This window comes from Podarcis liolepis (assembly GCF_965112155.1).
Source record: "Podarcis liolepis genome assembly, chromosome: 9".
NCBI lineage: Eukaryota > Metazoa > Chordata > Lepidosauria > Squamata > Lacertidae > Podarcis > Podarcis liolepis.
Genome location: NC_139564.1, coordinates 58,057,083 through 58,070,257, shown reverse-complemented (window position 1 = coordinate 58,070,257; position 13,175 = coordinate 58,057,083). Strand labels below are relative to the sequence as shown.

At 36.8% G+C, this 13,175-nt stretch overlaps 1 protein-coding gene across 11 annotated transcripts in view; it reads left to right on the top strand.

Moving 5' to 3' along the window:
* The window catches only part of ATP8A1 (ATPase phospholipid transporting 8A1), a 75,015-nt gene extending 62,651 nt beyond the window's left edge, over positions 1-12,364 (top strand). For all 11 annotated transcript variants that reach the window (XM_083459790.1, XM_083459786.1, XM_083459791.1 and 8 more), the window contains 7 exons: positions 1,274-1,335; positions 1,940-1,996; positions 2,391-2,498; positions 4,728-4,816; positions 5,453-5,545; positions 6,161-6,252; positions 7,708-12,364. In XM_083459790.1, the coding sequence (XP_083315916.1) occupies positions 1,274-1,335; positions 1,940-1,996; positions 2,391-2,498; positions 4,728-4,816; positions 5,453-5,545; positions 6,161-6,252; positions 7,708-7,805 (599 nt within the window). In that variant the 3' untranslated portion in view covers positions 7,806-12,364. The remainder of the gene's footprint in view (positions 1-1,273; positions 1,336-1,939; positions 1,997-2,390; positions 2,499-4,727; positions 4,817-5,452; positions 5,546-6,160; positions 6,253-7,707) is intronic.
* Positions 12,365-13,175: the final 811 nt, after the last annotated feature.

Below are 13,175 nucleotides of genomic sequence, written 5' to 3'. Positions count from 1 at the left end.
CCATTGGTTCGGGTCCTAGCTTGCTCTATCTTCCGCATGATAGCCCTTTAGATATTTGAGGATGGCTGTAATATTTCCTCCCAGTCTCCTCTTTTAATAATAATAATAAAATTTTATTATTTTATTTATATCCCGCCCTCCCCAGCCGAAGCCGGTCTCAGAGCTAAACATACCCAGCTCCTTAAATCATTCCTCATAAGGCTTGGTTTCCAGACCCTTGATCATCTTAGCTGCCCTCCTTCAACTTGTCAATATCCTTCTTAAATTGTGGCACCCAGAACTGGACACAGTACTCCAAGTGTGGTTTGACCAAGGCAGAAAAGAGCAGTACTATTACTTCCTTTTATCTGGACGCTATACTTCCATTGATGCGGCCTAGAATAACATTAGCTTTTTTTATGGCTGCATCACACTACTGACTTGGGTTAAGCTTGTATTCTACAAACACCCCTAGAACCTTTTCACATGTGCTATTGGCAAACAAGGTGTCCCCCCCCCTTACATTTGTGCAGTTTTTCTTCCTGCATAAGTGCAGAACCTTATATTTGTCCCTACTTAAATGCTTTTGGTTGTTTGAGCCCAGTTCTCCAATCCATTAAGGTCATCTTAAATCCAGATTCTGTCTTCTGTGGCATTGGCTACCCCTCTTGAGTTTGGTGTCATCTGCAAATTGGATGAGCATAGGCTCAATTCCATTGTCCAAGTCATTTATAAAGATGTTGAACGACAACAGACTCAGGAAAGAACCTTGTGGCATCTGACCTACCGCTTTTTTTCCAGGATGATGGGAACTCTTTGGGTTCAGTCAGTCAGACCACCTAACAGTTACCTCATCCAGCTCACATTTTACCAGCTTCTCTGCAAGAATATCATACAAAAGCCTTACTGAAATCAAGATACACTAAGTCCACAGCATTCCCCTTATTTACTCAGCTTGTAGTAAAAACAAAAACAGAAATGAGATTCATCAGGCATGACTTGTTTTTGAGAAACCCACAGCATCCTTTTCTAAGTGCTCATAAACCAACCATTTAATTATCTGATCTAGGACCTTACATAGTATTGATGCCAAGCTGACCGGTCAGTAGTTACTTAGGTCTTCTTTGATGGGGACAACAAACCGCCCATATTCTTCCTCAAATTAAAATTGTTTTGTCCATGGAAAGAAACTCAAGGGAAACAGTTCTTTGGCAATTTAAGCAGAAATTTATATTATAGAATCATTTCCATAAATAACCCCCATTTTAATATTTCCGATGTTGTTATCTTACAGATACTGTATTTGCCAGTGGTAAAACTTCAGACTATTTGCTTTTGGGAAACACAGTATATACCGTAAGTATTGCTAATGTGCATGTAACTTGTGTCCTAGGCAGAAGAGCATGCTAGAAATTTGATACTGGGAGATTCTTTATTCCAATCTTAATATTATTATTTTAGCCTGTGGGTGGGTGGGTGGGTGGGTTGGTTGGTTGGTTGGTTGGTTGGTTGGTTGAATGATAGATTGATTTAACCAATTTATATACCATTTAACAAGGTATATGCACAGTCTCTAAGCAGTGTATAATAAGGTTAACAAAAAAAAAACCACTCCGATACAATACATAAAATTAATTAAAATGAACTATAAAATCAGAAAACTTAAATTTGTGCACCCTGGGCAATCAGAGCAGGGTATAAAACAACTTCTCATAAGAAGCCTGTGTAGCCTCCCTTCAGCAACCCATCAGGTTCAATGTGCTACATCCTGGCCAGCCCATTCCTCTCCAAATGGAGAGTCATCCATACCTCTTAAGACAGATTGAACCTGTTCACCTTTTGCATGCCATTCCAAAAGCAAATTTTGAAACGTCATACTTCACTTGGGGTTGAAGCACTGTTATATTGGTTAAGGAAAAGTAGCTAATTTCTCTCTCTCTCTCTCTCTCTCTCTCTCTAGTTTGTAGTAATAACTGTGTGTTTAAAAGCTGGATTAGAGACTTCATATTGGACTTTGGTAAGAAATTATTTTTAAAATAGCTCATGTTACAATATATAATAAAGCGATAAGTGTAAATTTACTGTAATTTATGTAACAGAGTACTGACCTATATAGGTTGCCGAGGGGTTAACTGGGTTGGGTTTATTCAAAGAATACTTGCATAGAAATCGGCAATATGAATAGACAAAATAGGCATGTTAATCTGCAAATTCTGATAGCAATAAACCAAGGAAAAGAGGGAATGGGATAGAACTATAATCCTGTCTACCCAGAAGTAATTCCTATTGATTTCAGTGGGGCTTAAATAGAATGCAGCCTTAGTCTGGCTCTAACCATAAAGGAAACATATTTTCTCCTATGGACCTATTTTGCAGGTTTGACTGTTTGATTTTTATTCTTTCTTTTCCAGTTCAGCCACATAGCAATATGGGGCAGCATTGCACTGTGGGTAGTATTTTTCGGAATCTACTCTTCCTTGTGGCCTCTAATTCCTATGGCCCCTGATATGTCTGGGGAGGTAATGTTCGCCTTTTAACTAATTTCTGAATCTCTATGTAAAACCATACTTTTATTTTTGTTTGAGAATTGATTGGTCTGAGATTAATGACGTGCAGCCTATTATCTCTTCAGAACAAGCAGACTTTGGACATTTTGGCTTTGAGGTATCAGGTTTTCACAAGTTCTAAAAGCATTGACAAGTCTTTTGTTTTTTTTGTGTGTGACCAATAACACCAGTTAATTGTAATTTGCATTTAAAATTGTTGGCTATATATCCCTGGGAGCCAAGTTTGCATCAGATTCCATTTGGTTTCATAAGACCAAAAGGGAAGGGTTATAACCAGAAGAGACTTGGCATAAACCACGACTCTCATACATTAGTATAAATTTGTAAACCACCAACTGAAGAAAACAGAATCCGTCCTCAGAACAGGCTGCCCCTGTTAGCGCCATTGTCTAAAATGGATCAGTTTGCCATTTCCCAGCTGACCTGCCTATGTGCAGAGAGATGTGAAAAGTTTGAGACAAAAATGCTTCTGCTGATCAAGGAGGGAGCTTTCTTGTACAGAAAGGAAGGAAATACCTCGGTGGGATTTTATTTTTTCTCCCTCTTCATCCAAATATACAAAGAGGCCTTCTGTCTTTAATGCGAATGTCGGCTTTAAATCTTTTAGTTTTGGATTAACTCTGCAAAAGAAAAAAATGTGACAGGCTTTCAAATATGACGCAGAAAAACTTTTTCCCCCTTCAATTCATGTTCTTCGTTTGTAAAGCCAAAGGCTGGATTGACTGAATGGTAGGCGCCAGTTTGTTCCTTCTTTCATAGTTAGCATTACAATGGTAAGAATTAACATCCTAAGACCTACATTATCACTTCTGCTGTTTCACCAAGGAACGTTTAATAGCGGGTGGCTTACAGAACGATAGCTCTTTGCTCTGTTACCCTAATCTTAAAAAGTCATTAATTTAAAAATAAAAGTATGTTGTTTAAATCGCATCTAGATCCATTTTTGCCTCCTGTTTTCTTATTCAGGACTTTCTGTTTATTGCAATCTATAAAACTTTTACCTCACAGTGTTTGCTTGGGAGTGGTGGCTTTAAGAATTGGCTATGTTGTCTAACATGACAAAAGTCACGTTTTCCATGATAACATTGTTTATAAGTTAAATTATGTTCTTTATCTTGCTTGTAAATCCACTTTTCCTTAAAACTGATTTTTAGTATTGAAACAGTTTTTGAAATTGCTTTATTTAAATTTTCACTTTAGCACTTGTGACATTAAATTAATCCTGCTTTACTTTTATATATTATTGTCTTAATGGTGCGATCTTCCTTGCACACAGGTGCTTGTTAAAGCATTACATACAAACTTGGCCTTTTTTTGGCGGAGGGTGGGGGTTAATTGCCTAATAACCTCCTTCCTGAAAGAATCATAAGCTGCTCTTTATATCAGATGGCATTTGAGTAGAATAATCAGCATATTGGTATTTTCCCTGAGCGCTAGGAACAAGGCTCTGAGCAATAAGCCTAATAGATAAACATTGCTTTAGATCCAAATGCTTAGTGCATGGAAGATGCTTCTCTATTGCCTGCAAAAGAGTTTAGTATGAATTTCTTATGCACATCTCTTGATTGTCATTCTCCTGTGTTTGGAACTGTAGGTTAAGCGATTTATATATCTGTTTCAAACGCAGCCAAATTGCAAGTGACTACAGGTACCTGTTTTCCGCCCTAGTCACAATTAATAGGGTTAGCAGTTCTCATCACTGGCCCCAAGACCCCTTGAATTCTCAAAGTTTCTGGGAAGGAGATTTTTGTAAAACATCTCCCTTGAAATGAGGACATCGCTCTTTAATTGGCCTTTTCCTACAGCTGAAGGTGAAGAAGGAATTGTGAAATTTAAATTGATACGTGCCAGTCAATCCAAAACCGGTAGTGCCTTTATTTATTATTTGCTTATTTCGTAAAATTTACATGCGGTTTGATTGTAAGGAAAAATCTCAAACCAGTTTCTCCTGCTCTCGTGTGCATTGGGGGATGAATAGTGATAGACAGCTGCTGGCAATGCTTTTTCTACATAAGTCTATAAGGAATACCAACATTCCCTCATTGACACCCCTTACTGAACACATTCCCAGTGGCTGAATTTTTCAATAGGCTACTATTTTTTTCACCATATTGCCTAGCTTCATCTGAAAAGTTTTGTATTTCTTTTCTATAAATAACGCCGTTGTTTAAATCCATGTAGGCAGTTATGATGTTCAGTTCTGGTGTTTTCTGGATGGGCTTACTAAGCATTCCGCTGACAGCTTTGATCTTCGATGTAGCATATAAAGTGTAAGTATAAAACTCTTTATATATGTTTTTTAAAAGAAATTAACGCATCCATGTCTTAGTAACCCAAAGTTGTATTTAGAATGCTATCCTGTACATGGGGCTTACAGTCAAGTAAGTGCGGATAGGGTTGTAGCCCGACAGCACAATCCTGTACATGTCTACTCAGAAGTAAGACCCATTAACATCAGTGTCTTCATTCCCATGTAAATGGGTATAGGATTGCAGCCTTTTCCTACTAAATTATGATTCACCTTTATAGAAGGCTTATAGACCCATTAATGCAAATTTGTGCAGATGTTAATTCTGTAAAATAATTGTTTTTCATATAAATTATAATCTGATAGTTAATATAAAATGCTAAAACAGAGCAGACATGGTTTCTGAAGTATACACCTGTGAACTGAAGGCTTATTTTTATAATCTCTCTCCAACCGTTAATTCTAAAAATTTATTTACAGTCTGTACTCTGTGTAAGCTACTGAAGTGTAACATGTATGTGCATTCTTATGTAGCAGTACTTTGAAGCTTAACTTTATATTGGTGTATAAAATAGATTTTTATACTGAAGATTTCTGTTTTAGTTTCTCTCAAATTTCCGCTTCGGTATGAGTTACCCAAAAGCATTTTTCATTGCAGAGTGAAAAGAGCAGCATTTAAAACACTGGTAGATGAAGTTCAGGAGTTGGAAGCAAAATCTCAAGATCCAGGAGCAGTTGTTCATGGGAAAAGGTACTATAATACCTGTAAATAATCCACATCATTGCAGAAGTAGAACCCCATTGTAATGTTGTTATGAAGCATTGCAATACCTTAGGGCTGATCCACACTTGCCAGCAAAATCTTGACTTTCATTGTTTCCTTTAAGATACTCTCCTCTTTCTTAATTGTGAAGCATTCAAGTCATAAATGTCACTGTGGAGATCCCATTCGAAAAGCAGAGGTTACTGGCATGTCTGATGGTTCTCTGCATTCATTGCTGTGCCTTAGGTTCTCCCATAAGTAAGAATTTAAAGAGTTTATGATGAAGAATTGCAATTGCCAATAAATAATCTATTTTACAGTGCAGGCATATTCATGCATATTCAGAAGAAAGTCCCACTGAGCTCTGTGAGACTTACTCCCAGGAAAGTAGGTATAGGGCTGCAACCCTAGACAAAAGTGATTATATCCACTAATCTCAGAGTAGGATTCAGTGAACTCAATTGGACTTAATTCTTAGGATTGTGCTTTTAGTTAACTTTTCATACCCTGCTTGATAGCCCCTGCTGAACACTGAATATTGTTTCACAGCACTGGGTCATTATTTCAGATATTAGTGGGTTGACATTTTATTTTATTTTTTAGCTTAACTGAAACAGCTCAGCTACTGAAAAATGTCTTCAAGAAAAACCATGTCAACTTGTACCGCTCTGAGTCTCTGCAACAAAACTTGCTTCGTAAGTATTCAAGATTTGACAGAAATAAGTACAAATCCAAAAGATAAAAATAGCAGAATCACAGAGCATGAATACACTTGGTTCTGCTTTCATATTTATGTTTGGCCCCATTAAATTACATTTCTTATTGCATAGCTTTAGTCACACGCACCATGATTTTTAACGTTGGTTTATTATTGTTATCTTATTGGTTCTTACTGTGAGATGCTTTGAAGACTTCAAAATGAAAAAGAGGGATACAAGTGTTTCCAAAAAAATATGCCAAGATGGGTTTTAGAAGGCTATTAATAATAGATCCTGCGTGCTTGGCTCCCCTTGCCCAAGATTTAATCACATGAAAGAGAGTAAATAGGAAAACAAGAAAGGACTATAACTGGAACCATAAGGTTGAATCCAAAAATGCCTTGCACAGTGGAAAGGCAGGTCTCCTAGCACAAGGTAGCTGCTCTGAATTGTCCCATTTCTCCCCTCCCACTAAATGCCCCACACCCCACTCAGAGAGTCCCATGTGGCTCCAACTGATAATTTTAAATGAGTAATAGGATTTGAATTCATTCTTGCAACATTGCTTTAGAATAGAGAACATGTATCAGTTATTGTAGGTTGCAATCGTATACCAACTTTCCCAAAAATAAGCACTGTTGCACTCTGATGAATTTTAATAGATATGTATAGCATTGCACCAATAGTTCTATTAATTTTGTTTTAGTTTTATTTCTTTATTGTGTTTTTAGTTGTTTTATGTAAAAAAAAAAAGTCTCGAAGCAACTTAAGCTAAAATGTAAACAAGTAAAATAAATTGAAAGCCAAATAAAAACAACACCAAGGTTATATACACAGGGATTTTTTTCAGCCAGAACTGAGTTCCACCACCTCTTCAGTGCGTTCCAGCTCCTCTTTGTAGCATTCCAACAGCCCAGAGCTGTGTGTGGGCTGCATGTTGTTGCTTGTGGCTTTGTGTCAGAGGTTGTGGGACAGTCTCCACCCAAAAAAACCTCAACAACCTTGGCTCGCCCCTAGAAGAAGAATTCCTCCACCTCTATTTCTAGGGGGGGAAAGCACTGGCTATACCATTAATCATATCCATCAATGACTGTAGCCCTCTTGGTGTTCAGCCAAATGCAAGAAGGCTTAAATTTATCAGCTCAGTCAGTAGAGCAGGAACTGCTGGTTCCCTCTTCCAACATCCCTGCGCACAGCATCTAAGCTTGTTCCTTTCCCAAACTTTCCTGAAGAGTCTGAAGGGGGCTTCTAAGAATGACTGAACATGCTAAAAAGCTCCCTCACAATTGACAAACCCAGAACAGGGCTTCTCTGTAATATGTCAGGGCTGTGCTTAGCAATAGGCTTCTTAGCACGTTAGTATTTAAACTGAGTGATTCTTTTTGAAAATATTTCGGCCGAGCTAGAACTGTAGTCCTTGTTCCTCATTCCGGTTTGCCTTTATAATTGCAGATGGTTATGCCTTCTCTCAAGACGAAAATGGGATTGTTTCACAATCGGAAGTAATAAGAGCCTACGATACTACAAAGCAAAGACCCGATGAGTGGTGAAGGACTATGACACTGAGCCCTAATACTTGCCATAATATGGCAAAGTAATATATATTTCCTGGGTCTGCTAGCAAGGTCCAGCAACAGATTAGAGGAAGATGTGTGTTGTTACTCTTATTCCCTGAAGTTTGAGTTCACATACTGAGCACTGTGCAACTATACTGTAATACACCATCTCCAAATTTTTCAACAAGTGTTACTTGGATTTTGTAAGCAGAGATTGAAAATAGCTTTCAGCCTTTGCCATCTACTTATTTACAGTGATGCTGAATACGTAACGTTCCTATATGTATATCCGGGACATAATGAACAGCCAGATTACTCGACATAGCATACATTGACAACCATCGCCTTTGCAAAGGTTTGCGAGCGGTGAATTATTTAAAGTACCTAGCCTTTGATTTCAACAAGTGCTAAATAACAATTTTTAAATATTCATTTATGTGTTGAAGTAAGATTTCAAAGCAAGACATTTAAAGGTACACGTGTCAAACTAGCCTAAAAAGTTTGCCAAAGAATTTCCATATTTCTCATCTTAGTAATCATTTGCGGAGAAATTTTAAAGGGTGGCAACATCAAGTGTGATATAAGAATTGCATGCTTGAAGCTCTGTACTTGAAAAGTTTTACAATAATGTGAACTTGATACTGTTTGCTTTGTATTGCATTGATTTTTCAGATCTGCGGTCACTTTCACCTTTGGCCTTATACAAGCCTTTCATTCATGTTTATTTAACAGAAATGTGTACATTTAACACAGCAGCCATTTTCTATGTAAGGGGCATGTGTCTTTGAATTATAGACAAATGCTGGTCTGCCTTATATCCCTTCCTAAGGACCTGATCCAGGGAAACCTGTACACAGAAACGGGCTGTTTGCAAAAGTGTTGTGTTTCCCTGCCACCATCCCCAACATAGCACACTTTCATTTTAATGGCACTGGTTACCTGTAAGGCCAGACAAAGGAAAAGGTGGTGACTTGACTCCAGTTTCCTTTCTGACAAACAGATAGGAAAGAACCAGCCATGTTGCTCATTGTTCACACCTAGTGCCGGAGCACCATGCATGAATCCCATGTGAGTTTTCTTCCCAAGCTTCTTTTGTGTTTATAGGACCCAAATCAAAATGTTGTATCATGCACACATGCAAATGCTTGCTCTTACTTTATTGGAGCGGTAGTGTACTTGAAAATGTTGGTTTTAATTCATACTTAAGTTGCCAGAGCAACTTGCTACAAACAAAGTGATTTATTTCGGTGGGTTTCACAAGAACGAGGAACCAGAGTCATCAGCATTGCACTGCTTTCTGTTTGCACTACAAGACAGTTATTTAGTCTTGCTGTCAAATATATGTGTACAGTCCCAAATTTGATTTAAAGTAGACTATGCTGGTTTGAGGATTTTAACCAATATTTCTTCTTTTAGGTGTAGATCTTGAAAGGCATAAGATTTAAAACTGCTAATGAAAGCAAAGAAAGTAAACTAACAAAAAAGGTTTCATACTCTAATCAGGAATGTGAGATTTCAACTTCTCACCCCCCAAAATATTGTAATTCAGTATTTTTAAATAAGTTCGTCTAATCAGGATGAGAAACAGAATCTGATACAATACTGCAAATTAATATATGCTCTGCTGTGAAGCCATTTAAAAGCCGTTTCAGTATGTCTAATTTAAAATACATATTTTATATAGTAGGTTTCACCTCTGATTTGAGTGCACTGTACAACTGTTCTACCTGTAGAAAGACAAATATAAATATTCTTATAAATGAAATATTTGTATGCGATGGTCCAACTTTTGAAAAGCAAAGTTTAATAGGAACATTGTATTTCTTAAATGACGTAGAACATTTTATATACTTGTGATACACAGTTGCACTCATTCATAATGGCAAGGACACTGTTCTTTTTCACAAGTGACATTTAAACAGAAGATAAAACTGAAGAAAAAAGGAGTCCAAAAGAGAAAAACCCTTGCTGAAAACAGCCTTGCTTCCCATCTTGCAGTCCAAAATTGCCTTCAGAAAAGCTACTTCAGGCATAGATAATGAATGAATCGGCAAGGAGGGCCAAATCACACACAAAAATTTGGGGCTTGTCCTTCTTCAGTGAGACGTCTCCTTCAACAGATTTCCCAAGTGAACGATTAAAAATGATAATCTTTTTAGAATACTTAAGTACAATTCTAAGCAGTGCATATTTCCTTTTAGAATCAATGAATGAAGTCGATCCGTCGTGATTCAGCAGAAACGATGTGTTCCTTCATATAACCTGTTCTTTGCTTCTAGCCCCATGCAGCCTCTTAGGGCATCTGAAAGCAGTAATCAGAAAAGAGTGTCTTCTCCATTCATTTCCCACACCCCAGCTAAGCAGTCAGAATTGACATGCACCATGTAAATCGCGGGTGCTGGGTGCAGGTGTGTCCCCTTCCTCCTCCCTGAAGCATGAAATGGCAGTTTGCATGCAAATGACGCAGGAGAATGATCTGCATGCAGATACCTATTTCAACACACACGCAGTCCAGTTACCTCAAACAGATCTCCCTTGCTGGATCAAGGTGAAGGCATAGGTATCACATTAGCGATAGGTCAGGAAACTCTATGACCACCCTTATTTGCAAAACAATAGACACAATAGGTACTCATTTTGGCTGTCATTGCTGCCTAAAAGTAGACTGTTCTTAGCACATTTTCTTCATCATGGGATTTTAAACTCTCCGTGATTATGTTACGTCTTTTATTTTTTTAAAAAAAATGTTTAATTTTCTAAAGAAGCTTATCTTGGCTATTCTGAATAAGTGCTCCACATCTTAATTTTTCATTTTTGCCCTTCTGAATTAATCTTTGTTCTGATGTCATTTAACTTTTTAAAAATACTATTTCTCACACACTGGATGTCATTTTTCTAATGGCAGTCATTATCACAATACCCGAAGATTGTGTGTTTGTTCTGTCTTTAATAGTTTGCTCTCCTCCCCCCCGATATTAAAATCTAAATAAAAACTTGGAATTCCTAAAGAACATAACACCCAATTTAAACAAAAGTCAGGACATATAATACATATGTTATTTGCAAACAAACACATTTCATAACAAAAGGCTATATAAGTGGTTTATTACATTATAATATAGGAATATATTATAATATATATATATTTGGGACTACTGGTTGGTAAGCAAAATGGCTTAGTAAACAATTACTCTACTCAAGTTACAGTACTTTACTATAATGTACTTGTTTTGAAATTCTAAACTTTTACATTTCTCTTAATTAAATCCAGAAAGGAAGTTGTATGTTTTGTATGTATTAGGTGTATTGTGCAACAATTTCACGCTAATTTTTTTTTTAATCATTAATTGAATGAAAAGGTGCCATTCAGAGATCAACGCCTGCATATAGGTATTATTTTAATTACTTGTGAGAATGTAGTAACCAGAACATCAGCTAATTGGAATCACTTTGAGAAGCCATAAGTGGACTTGTTTTTTCTTAGTATTAGATTTATTTTTGCAGAGAAATTTTGACAAATTTATAAGCAACTTTCTAGTTGTATAAAAATAGAGGAAATATTTAAACAAATGCAATGGTGAAAGATTGCACTGTCTCACATGGGAAGACATCTGTTTTCATCAATTAATTAATTTTGAGTTGTTTGCTTAGAGTCTTGGACCATGTATTTAGCTCCCCTCTTTTTCTGCCCATTTATGTATTGTGCAAAAAACAGGTGTCGTTCTAGTAAGTTTTATCAATCTGTCTGCATGAGTTAAAACGTCACAGTGTGAATCTGAGCTGGTGCATGTCTGTGCTGTAAAGCTCATGATTTCTTTTTCCTTCGGTTCAAACACGCATCAGACCATGTGTGTATTGGTAAGCAAAAGCAAGTGTTGGATCAACAACTGAATTAACAACTTCTCTCTATTAGTACTGAATGTGAACTCGGAAAATCATACACAAGTTGACCAAGGGTAGCATTCCAAAATTTGTGCACAGCCCACTGAACTAATTGGACTACTCAAACAGTAAGAGAACAGTAAAAAGAGGCAATCGAGTCACTTTGCGTTTTATAGGTTGTTCCAACACAGACTTTTGCATCCCTTCAAATATTTTGTAACTACGAAACTGTGGCCCGAATGTGTAAAAGCAAAATCATGTTTCCGTGTTTTTTCTTGTTCTACAATTGAAGCCATAATACATAAATATTAGTTTTCTACTGCAACTTGATTTTCATGCTGTCTTGAAAGGCACTGTATCAAAAGACTGCATTCAAAGCAAAGTAGGACTTGCCAGCTCCACTGAACCATTACTGCTGAAACTGCTGTGGAATTTGTGAAGCTGCATGAGTGAAGAGATTTTGACTCCGTGTTTATGGTAGTTTTTCTCAGGTTTCGTTTTAAATGGATGTCAAATGCACTGTTTTATAACGTTATTAAATTTTAGTAATATATTCAGTTCTATGCAGTGTTACATGTCATTGGCCTTTTGTGAATGTGCATGTTTTGAACTGCAAATTTTAAATGTTTTGTCTTCTAATTGTTCAAAAATAAACCTTGCCATTAAATAAACTCTGAAGCGTTGTCCGCATCTTAAACGCAACCCTCTCCCAGAAGCACACTCCATTAGTCTGATTTTGAGCAATTAAAAGCCTCTCGATAAAAGCTTAGTTTTGATGTCTCTTAGTTAACTAACGTGACATTGTGCAATTTTTACTAAATAATTAGAAACCTGAGATAGCATGGGCAGTAAGAATGCTTTATCAAAAACATTATTCAGTGAAGGCATTCATAGAAGAGTGTAAGTCGGTATAATGAAGACAAAATTTTAAAATATAACACAGCTTGATAGCCAAAGGATGATTTATTACACAGGAACACTATTTGCCTAAGAATATGTAGACTTTTAAAAGCATGCAACATGAACATACCAGTGTAAAACAAGCAGAAACCAACATTTAGAAGAGGTAAGAAAAAACAAGCTACAGCATTAAAAAGTCAGTGCCTGCTATAAAAGTAAAATACAAATGGATATATCTTCTAAATAAAAATAGTATGCATATTCCTTAAGGATTTCCTTTAGGCAATGAAGAAAATGTAAGCAAAAAAAAAAAAAAAATGAACTACAATGTCTCCACAGTCCTACATTTGTGCAATACAATGTAAACACTGGAGCTTATCCTGACAATGAAAGTGCCCCTCCAGAAAGAAAGTTATTACTGGAGCTGCACAACAGATAAACAGGTACCAAGTTTGAACAAAATTATCCGTCGGAGCCATTCCTGGCTTTCCTGCATTCTTGAATAAGCTGATCATCAAAGTACTAATTCCAAATTCTACCAGTATGCAGTACAAGCCCCACTGAAAACCGCAAACCACTTAC